Source organism: Mesitornis unicolor, unplaced genomic scaffold, assembly GCF_000695765.1.
Source record: "Mesitornis unicolor isolate BGI_N332 unplaced genomic scaffold, ASM69576v1 scaffold2166, whole genome shotgun sequence".
Lineage (NCBI taxonomy): Eukaryota > Metazoa > Chordata > Aves > Mesitornithiformes > Mesitornithidae > Mesitornis > Mesitornis unicolor.
In genome coordinates this window covers 2,293-13,453 of record NW_010188691.1, presented here as the reverse complement: position 1 = coordinate 13,453, position 11,161 = coordinate 2,293, and the positions used below count along the sequence as shown (strand labels likewise).

Below are 11,161 nucleotides of genomic sequence, written 5' to 3'. Positions count from 1 at the left end.
AAGAGAAAACAGAGATCTGCAATTGGACTTGGGCTGGAGTGGGGCTGCCAAAGCAGGGTAGGAGGCAGCCAAGAGAGGTGGACTGGGAGAACTCTTTCATCCTGACAATGGCTTTCAGGATCTTTTTCTCCCCTCAGCAAAAAATGACCTGTGAGGACCCTGCAGTCTTACCTGCACAGCCCTTTGGCACACACAGTCACACAAGAAGAAACCCATGCTTGTGCCAGCTCCTTTCACTCATCGTATGACAGGTAGATTAGCTTCATCCTCGGTTACGTCAGTCTTGGTTTCATGGCTGATTTTTTCTTGTTATCTATTTTAAATGGTGTGAAGGGAGGTGAGCAGTACTGCAGTAGAAGAATATTACAGTGCCTTTGTTTCCTCCAAAATTGCTATTTCCATCCAGGAGAAAAAGGTGTACCAACTTCCATGCCTGAGAAGGGTATAAGACAGGGTCCCCAGCATCTGGTTCTGCAGCAGACACCTATAGTAATGTTAATATTGTGCTTGTGAAAGGTCCATCTACTGCAGGTGACCCTTCTATCTCTATCTGTTATCTTAGCGTCACATTCCTTAACCTCTTTGTCAGTGGTCTCTGTTTGACTCAGTCAACTGGTTACCCTGCAGTCACTGACTGGTTGATTGTACCTACAGAAAGACGCTGCTGTTGTGATACAAGTTGACTGGGAAGGCAAGAACTGTATTAGAGTATGTTACTGACCACAGACCAGCCATGGCTAGGGAAAAGTAGACAAAGCTTCACACTGCAAGTGGAGATTATGCATGCAGTTGTTCTGTGTGTGTCTGACACTGTCTTTGTCCTTGCCTGGAGTTCAGTCTGCAACACTAGAACATGGGCTTCTGGAAAAACATTCTCTGTGCTCCATACCTGGGGAATGCAGAGCATTTACCTCTGTCCCAGAGCCTTCTCTAGACAAGCCTTTAGGAAACAGGGCTGTGATTCAACAAGGAGAGACTTGAGAAAACAAGGCTACTATCCTGTGATTGCCCTGACATCTCCCATGGCCTGACTGCCCTGAACCTGTATGTCGTACATCCAGAAGAGTGAATACCATGTATCATTTTAAAGAACTAGATGGGTTTGGTGGGAGGAAGCCTGCCTGGCTTGGAGGTTGATAATAGGATATGGAGTTTTTTGTCTCTAAGGTGCACACCTTGGGGTCTGACCCAAGCTTGCTGTAACTAATGCTGAAGGACCTTGGTTTGCATTGGCCCATGGCCCAGGACCAAACATTCAGGTCAGAGGAAGAGGGAGAAATGTTCACTAGCAGTGTAGCATAGGGGAGGTTAGACAGGACACATGTTCCTGCTCAGCTTGTCACAGCTGAGGGGCCTGCACTGTAGCTTGCAACCCTTGTTACCTGGATCATTCTTATGTGTATTTACTATGATATGCAATGTTGAGAGTTACTCCCCCATGACCAGGATCAGCAGAGAGGCTGAGAGATGAACAGCCCATGGAGACTTGGCTTTTTCAGCAGTGGTCTGGATTTGAAAGTTACCTGAGAAAGTGGGCAGAAAAGGTTGTTCTAGCATGGCTGCTCAGCCTCTGTAAGTGCCCTGGAAACCCTTGGACAATGCTAAGCCTCACATACCAAGCAGTTCTGCTGTGTCCCATCATGACAGCAAGGATTATGTGATGAGATTACAAAGCAACCTCTGTAAAAGCAGGAAGAGAATTCCCTGTCCGAGAAATGACTTCAGAGACACCCATCTCAGTGAAAATTCCAAGATTAGAAACTAGAATTAGTAAAACCTTTGCTCTGCAAGAAAACCGATGTTTACAGTGATAAAGTTAGGTCGCTCCCATGCTCCAGGGCATGCCCTCCTGCCAGGATAAGGAGGGAATTTCCTTTGAGACTCTTCATGGCCCTCCAGCTCTGATACTGTCTTCTGATGTATGACTGGCATTGTCAATTGAACTTCAGGATGCTTCTTGCATGTTTCCTTCATGGAGTTGAAACCGACAGTGAAAGGTTTGTTTCACTGAGGAGTCAGCAGGATTGGCCTGGATATAGAAAGCAAGTAGGCTTTGACATGATGTCTTCAATGGAAAACAGTGAATGGGGGTTAGGAAACTTTCTGCTGGGAGTTGTCAGCTTCTGGTGAATATTCCACTAAAATAAAAATGGAAAATATGGTTACTAGGAGGAAGGTAAGTACAGCCTTAAGAAACTACCCAATTCCCTGGCCTGGTGTAAGCGCATACATGCTTATGTATGCACATTAAATATTGGTTCTGGCTATTTATTGTGAACAGTGTAACTCCAATATTGCAGGCAGCTTTTTTTCCAGAATTCCAGAATTACCTGAGTGCTGAATGCATGATCTGAAGATCTTTGATATCATCAGAAAGCTTCCTGTTGCTTTGAGAAATCTTTGAATAGAATTTCTTGTCTGCTATGGTCTGGTCTCATCTGAAGTTGAGTAGATCCTGGGATTCTTTCACCTACAGAATTCTTATTACCAAATATGATTAACACGGATGCTATCGACCCTGACCTTACCACACCTTATAGGGTGCTAAAGTTAGGGTTTCAGAACACAACTCAGCAGCTGTCCTTTTAGATGGAGCAGCCTGATAGTAGCAGAGATTGAACCAACACCTCTCTGTCTTACAGCCTGAGCCCCTTCTGTGTTGTGGAAAAGATCTGGTGCCAATAGTGACATTCAGCAGCTGGTATTGACCGGGAACTCCAGTTTCCCCAAAGAGAGAGACAGTGCTTCATACATGGCAATATATGTCTACAGTAGATCTGGCTTGAGAATTACCTCGGCCAGTCTGGTTTTTAGAGGATCTGGTGTTTCTGATATTCTCAAGGTTCAGGAAGTACAGCACACATGTTTTAGTAGGAAGGGTGATGTATTTTGCATGCGTTTCACTCTGTGTTTTAATTTTCATTCAGCAATTTTAACTAAAGGAAAAGAAATAGAAATACAAGGCTTTGCAGGATGGTGGGGGCTTTTCACAGTAGCCAGTTTCGATGTTGTCAGCTGTGTTCTGTCATGTTAGCGATGCTCTGCCAGCAGGATTGCTACCTGTTGGGCTGGGCAGCTGCAAACTGTTGAACAGTAACTGTGTGACAGCTAAGAGGTGTGTCCATGCAGAAAGGAATTGTGTCCCTGAAAGTCAGCATAGCCTTCATTTTGGTATTCTTGGGACAGAAGGTGCAATAGATGTATAATTACTTAATCCAGATTCAGCACAGCTGTGGATAACCATAAACATTATCTTAACCCCACCTACCTTGTGTATAATGAGATATAAACTGGTTTAGGGCAGAGAAGCACTCTTAAGCAGGAAAAAATATCACTCAGCATATAATTCTTGTTTTTAAAAATAATTTGTTTCTTCCGAGTCAGTTAGAAACTGGATCTTCACACAGGTTCATGCCCTTCAAGTGAAAGTTTCCCTCATTGTATGCCCTGAGTGATAGCTCAAGAAGAGTTTAAGCTGACACTTAGATGTCTCTTGCTCTCTGTTGGCAGGGATCTTTGGACAGCGATTGGAGGACACTGTACAGTACGAGAGGAAGTATGGCCAGCGCTTGGCCCCGCTGCTGGTGGAACAGTGTGTGGATTTTATTCGGGAGCGAGGCCTTACAGAGGAGGGACTCTTTCGGATGCCTGGTCAAGCCAACCTTGTCAAAGATCTGCAAGATTCTTTTGACTGTGGAGAGAAGCCACTTTTTGACAGGTGAGTTGATAGCATCAAATTCAAGCTGGTTTATCTATGGCTTGTAAAATCTGACAGGAATGGCCTTGCAGTGACTATCCTAGTTTACATGTTCTTTCCACACCATCGTGCTCTTAATTTAAAGTGCTGCTGGTGCTTTCTCTGGTGTGGTGTTGGGTGTAGAGGCCTTCATTTAGCTAAGTACTCGAGCAGAGGGAGAAATTGAGCCCAATAACCTAGATGGGGCTGCTCCAGTGCTTCAGCTTGAGCACATGTTGAATGAAATGCATTGTTAGATTTGTGTGTGCATACTCGGCAGTTGGTGGGATCCCACTGTAGTAATGGATATGGCAGAGGTGAACTAGGTGTTTTACTGCTTTCAGATGTTGCCTTCTCCCTTGCTAAAGCCACAGCGGATCTGCCGAGGGGCAGTATCTCAGCTCTTCTTCATTTGTCACCAGGTTTCAGAATAGTTACCACCATGTCTCACATCTTCCCTGGCTGTTATGTGTGCAATGTATAGAATTGGTCAGCGTGTCGTAACAAAGCACTTTCTGACCCCAGAAAAATTCTTGGTCAAAATGATTTTCTTTTTGGTCCACAATTTCAGCAGCTGAGATGGATCATTTCTTTAAAAACTGAATATATTTTTTGATTTTCAACAAAACTTGAGTCAATTGTTTCTGAAATAAAAACGCCGATTTCACATTTTTCTTCCCAGTATAAGAATGCTGATGTAATCACTCCTCGCCTGGTACAAAAACATGGTAGCTGCCTTTTTGTCCTACTGACTATGCCAATGTCAGGGAGCAGCAAGGCCCAGCTGCTTCTCAGAGCAAGGTGAGCCAGGAGCCAAGTGTGGTAACAAGGCTGGCAGAGGCAGTGACACAGTCCAGTACTCACCAGGCAAGTCCATAGTGATGAGGCAGGTCCAAGATCAGGCTAAGTAATCTGTCCATGAGTCAGGGTGTAGGTCCAGATCAACAGGGTCTGTAGCCAGGAATGGACATGGCTGTGAGGCAGTAGGAGTTGTAGCTCAGACACAGGATAAACAGTAGAGGCTCAACGTAATGTCAGCTCCCATGGGAAGAGTGGCAGCCCTGGCTCAGAGCACTCCCTCTGAGGTCAGCTGCACTGTCTCTGTGTTGGCCCTGAGCCCAGGCAGTCAAATCATCAGGAGGGTGGATGCTCTCAGAGTCCTTGCGGACAAATCCTGTCCATAACCCTGGAACTACATTTTCTTCGCTCTCTCCTCTGTACATGCTACGCAGAGTGAGAGTCAGCATTGTGCCAACCTAAATAGTGCCTTGACCCTAACAGAGGACTTGAACTCCAGAGATATTTGGATCCAAGGTCATTGTGCACATCTGGCTCAATTTCTACCGCAGGTCCAGAAGTGGGATCAGATCTAGGATTTTGACTTGACAACCTGCCTCCACTTCTTGCTGGCGCTCGCTAGCACTAGCACTGCTTTCCCAGATGATACAGGCAGCATCTGATATACTGCTAGCACATTAGCCAGTGTCAACATTGTCGGTAGCATCCCTGCCTACTGCTGCGGGAAGAGCTAGCACTCTCCTGCATGGGCAGCACATTGTTTGGTCTCATCCTGGGAAGAACATCCTTACAGTTTATTGGGAACATTCTTCTAATTCTTCCCTCCCTTCAGCTTCCCAGACCACCCATCCTCCTTTCTTTGATTCTTAACCACAGTCAGTCTTTGCTCCCTAAATGGAAGTGTCAAATATTGAGAGATATTTTCATGAACAAAATGAAGTTTTAAATCATCAAATTGTCTCACTTCATCTTTTCTTAAACAAAATAATTATATTTTTAAGTGAATGTCTTGGTGTTCTCAGGATTAGAATTATCTTAATTTATGTGGAATTGAACAAAGTTATTTTGAAAAATCACAGAATATTAAGAGTTGGAAGGGACCTCGAAATCTTATCCAGTCCAATCCCTGCCAGAGCAGGATCGCCCAGACCAGGTCACACAGGAACACGGCCAGACGAGTTTTGAATGTCTGCAGAGAAGGAGACTCCACAACCTCTCTGGGCAGCCTGGGCCATGCTCTGTCACCCTCACAGTGAAAAAGTTTTTCCTTATGTTTACATGGAACCTCCTGTGCTCCAGCTTGCTCCCATTGCCCCTTGTCCTGTCATTGGACATCACTGAGAAGAGCCTGGCTCCTTCCTCCTGACACTCGCCCTTTACAAATTTATAAACATGAATGAGGTCACCCCTCAGTCTCCTCCAAGCTAAACAGACCCAGCTCCCTCAGCTGCTCCTCATAAGGGAGATGCTCCACTCCCTCCATCATCTTTGTGGCTCTGCACTGGACTCTTTCAAGCAATTCCTGTCCTTCTTGAACTGAGGGGCCCAGAACTGAACACAATATCCCAGATGTGGTCTCGCCAGGGCAGAGTAGAGGGGAAGGAGAACCTCTCTTGACCTACAACCACAGCCCTTCTGATACACCCCAGGATGCCATTGGCTTTCTTGGCCGCAAGGGCACATTGCTGGCTCATGGTCATCCTGCTGTCCACCAACCCCCCCAGGTCCTTTTCTGCCTGGCAGCTCCAGCCACTCGTCCCCAAGCCTGTAGCGTCCCTGGGGTTATTGCGACCACAGTGCAGGACCCGGCGATTGGCCTTGTTGAAGCTCACACAGTTGGCCTCAGTCCATGGATTCAGCCCATCCAGGTCCCTCTGCAGAGCCTTCCTACCCTCAGGCAGATCAACACTCCCTCCCAACTCAGTGTCATCTGTAAAATTGCTGAGGGAGCACTCAATCCCCTCATCCAGATCACTGACAAAGATGTTAAACAGGACTGGCCCCAAAACCGAGCCCTGGGGAACACCGCTTGTGACTGGTCACAACTGGATTTAGCACCATTCACCACAACTCTCTGTGCTCAGCCATCCAGCCACTTTTTAACCCAGTAAAGCGTGTGCCCGTCCAAGCCATGCCCAGCAGCTTCTCCAGGAGGATGCTGTGGGAGACGGTGTCAAAGGCCTTACTAAAGTCCAGGCAGACAACGTCCACAGCCTTCCCCTCGTCCACCAAGCAGGTCACCTCGTCACAAAAGGAGGTAAGATCGGTCAAGCAGGACCTGCCCTTCCTGAACCCATGCTGACTGGGCCTGATCGCTCGGTTGTCCTGCATGTGACGCACTGATGTGACGTCCAATGCTCATATTCTGGAACCGGAATATCTAAAGAAGGAATTAATTAGGAATGACAGTTTCACTTTCATGTTTTACCTTAGTCTAATCCATACTAACTTCATTGTCATGAAGATAAGCCAAGCCTCTCCTCAGCATTTTCTAGCAGAAAGCACGTTTATTTCCATAAGCATTTGCACTGGATAAACAGATCAGTGCTAAGGCTCACTTTTAACAGAGGCAGTGAAGATCTCCATGAAGGAGTGCCTGCCTTTTGGGTATTTGACTTGAAATGTGATAACTGAAGGTTCAGTACAGAATTAAAAGAGGCAAGCCTAGAGGTACCTGAGTAGTGTGACAGTTGAGGCTCCCTCAGTCATTGCTTTTTGCTCTGTCCACTGTGACTTGTAGGCCCAGCTCTCTGGTCTTGGATATGTATAATCACAGGTAGTGACAAGGGAGAGGCAGTGCCACTCTATGTGTAACTTAAACTATCCATGTATGGCATACATAGGCAGCAGCAAATATTTTCTGCAAGTGTGAAATCCATATGCTTGTTTCCAAATCAGGTGCAGTGAAAGGAACGTCCTTTTTTTTTTTTTCCTAGTTGCAGTCAATGTTTTAGATATCTCTTGTATCTACACTGATCTTCCAAATGCTAGAGCCTGCCTGCCTCATGGTGGATCGGATCTCTGTGATGGCTGATAATGAAAATACTTACTTTTAAAAGGCTTGCTTTTCCAATTTGGGTTTTAAATGCGTATGTATATTCTTATGACAGGCCGGGTGTTGCTGCTTTGGAAGCACCTGCAGCAGTCTGCTCCTATTGCACTTCTATGCCACTGAAAGTTTGGCTGGATTTCAGATGGCCTTTGGATGAAATAATAACTGCAGCCAGTGGACCTGAAGCTGTAGTCTAGGCTCTGCTTCTGAGTGATAGTTCATATCCACCATCTATGCCTGAAACTCAACCTAGAAAAAAAAAAGAAAAAAAGAATAAGAATTAGGTACTGACCTAATTTGTAAAGCATTTATAATCAACTGAAGAAAACCACTGTGTGAAACTGTGGGTATTCTGAAACATGATGGAGCTGTTTAATAGGAAAAGCATTATCAAAATTAGTAGCAAGTGGTAGCAGCTGGCAGCTTTCTATTGTAATTTTTCCTGTTTTGTTTTAGTTGTGTGTTCCAAAAATACTAGGGTCAACAAGACCACGTGGTGGGTCCTACACTTTGGTCACTACAACCCCATGCAGTGTTACAGGCTTGGGGATGAGTGGTTGGAAAGCTGCCTGAATGAGAAGGACCTGGGGGTGCTGATCGACAGTCGGCTGAATATGAGCCAGCAGTGTGCCCAGGTGGCCAAGAAGGCCAACAGCATCCTGGCCTGCATCAGGAATAGTGTACCTAGCAGGAGTAGGGAAGTGATCATCCCCCTGTATTCAGCACTGGTGAGGCCACACCTCAAGTACTGTGTTCAGTTTTGGGGCCCTCACTACAAAAAAGATGTTAAAGTACTGGAGTGTGTCCAGAGTAGGCCAATGAAGCTGGTGAAGAGTCTGGAGCATAGGACTTATAAGAAGCATCTGAGGGAACTGGAGTGGTTTAGCCTAGAGAAAAGGAGGCTGAGGGGAGACCTTATCTCCCTCTACAGCTACCTGAGAAGAGGTTGTAGAGAGGGTGACATGGGTCTCTTCTCCCTAGTGACAGGATAAGAGGAAATGGCCTAAAGTTGTGCCAGGGGAGGTCTAGGCTGGACATTAGAAGAAACTATTTCACTGACAGGGTGATTAAATACTGGAGTAAGCTTCCCAGGGAGGTGGTTGAATCACCATCCCTGGAGATGTTCAAAAGATGCACTGATGTGGTACTATTGGTAGAGTTAGGTTATGGTTGGCCTTGATGATCTTAAAGGTCTTTTCCAACCAAACAGTTCTATGATTCTATTGCTTGACATGCGTTCAAGTCTTGACAAAGTGGGAGATTTCCCTTGTTCCCAGGTAGATCTTGCTGCCTAGTACAAACATGCCACAGCTTCCTTCCATGTGCCTGCTTTGTCACTATCCCTAAGAGACACCTTGATGCACTCCCCATGAAAGGCATCAAACTTCGGCATAGAGTGGGTTTCTAAATTTCGTTCCCTCTTCTCTATTGCAGCAACACAGATGTTCACACTGTGGCGTCCCTCCTGAAGCTTTACCTTCGAGAGCTGCCAGAGCCCGTCATCCCCTTTGCCAAATATGAAGACTTTCTTTCTTGTGGACAGCTACTCTCAAAAGATGAGGGAGAGGTCAGTGATCCTTCTAATCTGCCTCCTTCTACTTTGAAGGTTGTTCCCAAGACTCCATGTAGCACAGCTTTCTTATCAGTCTTCAATCCTGATTTAAATCAATGAAGTTCCTTCCCCTGAATTTTCCTGAGACCATAAATGATGTGTTAATATCACAGGCTCCTGCTTGAAGTAGGAGGTTTTTTGAAGTCAGTCGTGTAGCCTGGTGCTTCTTTCTCCAGAAAAAAGCTGTTCTGTAGCACAATCAGCAAGAGATGCGAGGTAGCAGATCTGGGGTCCTTGCCCAGCCTTGCTGTTGACTCATTAGCAGGCTGTACGAAGTCACTCCCTTTTTCTGTATTTTCAGTTTCATGTATCAGAACTGTGTGTTCTGCTTTCCAAGGTTTTTGGTGGATGAGATGATCAGTGCAATGGACTTTTTATTTCCTATGGGGAAGGCTATGATATTATCCCAAAATGTGGGAAATAATGCTATGAATACTTTGCCAGAACCTTCATATGATCTTCCTCTCTATGGTTTCCAGGCAAGGGAAAGGGTTGACAAAAATCTCCAAGTCTGTGGCAATCACGGAGATTTTGTTTCACTTCTTGGGAGCAGCAGAATAATTTACAATATAATTGATTAATCTGTTTCATCCACATTGTTCCTCTTGTGGTGGTGCCCGAGTCTTTTGCTGACTGCAAAGGCACGTTGGATCTGGTCTAATGCGGGTGGAACTGTGCCACCTTCTAAAGCAGAGGTGTAAAGAAGCTGTAAGGGTTGTTCTTAGTGTCAGCTAAAGAAGCAAAGGCCTAAAGGCTTTTAAGTCACAGTCCAGTTTTGTCCCTTTTCTGTGTGTGGCCTCAAGAGCATGCTCACATCTTTGTCTCTGGTGGGGATTGTAAAAACTGGTCTTTTATAGAGTGCCTGGGGTTCACCTTTAGTTCAATTGGCAGAAGGCTCTGGGGAGATTCAGTCCTTCGTAATGCCCATGGGAAGATGCTTGTTTGCATACATCAAATGTAGCCTATCTGGAAATGAAAGTTTTTTGTGGATAAAAGGCAAATTTGCTACTATCTGTACTCACGCTGTAGCCAACTCTGAGAAAGCAAATTTCTATGCATGACACAGCATATATGACACAGCACACATGGATATGCATTTGCATCCTGGACACAGCCACATCAGAGTGTCAGTGCACTATTTTTTTTTTTAATAGGTACAGGTATGTATCTACTAGCTTCAAAACTCGCTCATTTTCTGCCTTATCCTCAGTCAACTCAGACATCTCTGCAGGGTGCTCTGTTACAGACAGCACAATGGTTGATTTCACAAGAAACAGCGGCATTGCTAAGGCAGTGGAGCTGGTTTCATTTTGGTCGTAAGATGTGCACTCTGGAAAGGTTTGGATCCAGTAAGCACTATTGCGCAAGAGTAGAGACACTGCCAAGTTGGGCAGACATAATTGTATATCACAGCTCAACTTACTAACTGTGTAGTTTGCCTGATTTTGCCTGCACAGGCTGCAGCAGTTTGGGAAGCAATATCTGTGTTGGTTTTGTGGGAGAAAGGCCAGACTCCAATGAGTGTAGTGCAGTATTCCCTTTGGATTAGAAAGGCGATGAGGGGTGCTGGGTAAGGAAAAAGAAAGCTTACAAAATACGGTACTGCTGGGAGCACAAAGTTGTCTTGTGAAGCTGCTGTAGTAAACATAACCAGGTTTTGTGTCAGGAAAATCTGGGACCTCAACAAGGGCTGTTTACCCTTTCAGAAAGAAAGGCGAAGTGCGCACAGCAAGGGTGGAGAGGCTGTTCGTGCACAGGAGCACGTGGGGCAGAATGTAGCTCAAAGTCATACCCAGCCTGTAGGTCCTGACTTGCCCCTCACACGGAAAGTCCCCCTGCTCAAAAATGGGGTTTCATTGAAACCGTAACTTTTTAGCGCAAAATAATAAGGCCCCTGCTCAAAAATGGGGTTTCATTGAAACCATAAGTTTTTAGCGCAAAATAATAAGCAGGGAATTTAAAA

General features: G+C 45.5%; 1 protein-coding gene across 1 annotated transcript in view; it reads left to right on the top strand.

Moving 5' to 3' along the window:
• LOC104541682 (rho GTPase-activating protein 22-like) overlaps positions 1-9,153 on the top strand; it is a gene marked incomplete at its 3' end in the record, with an annotated part of 11,832 nt that extends 2,679 nt beyond the window's left edge. Inside the window, exons 2-3 of the mRNA XM_010185802.1 lie at positions 3,511-3,718; positions 9,021-9,153. Of these exons, the coding sequence (XP_010184104.1) occupies positions 3,511-3,718; positions 9,021-9,153 (341 nt within the window). The remainder of the gene's footprint in view (positions 1-3,510; positions 3,719-9,020) is intronic.
• Positions 9,154-11,161: the final 2,008 nt, after the last annotated feature.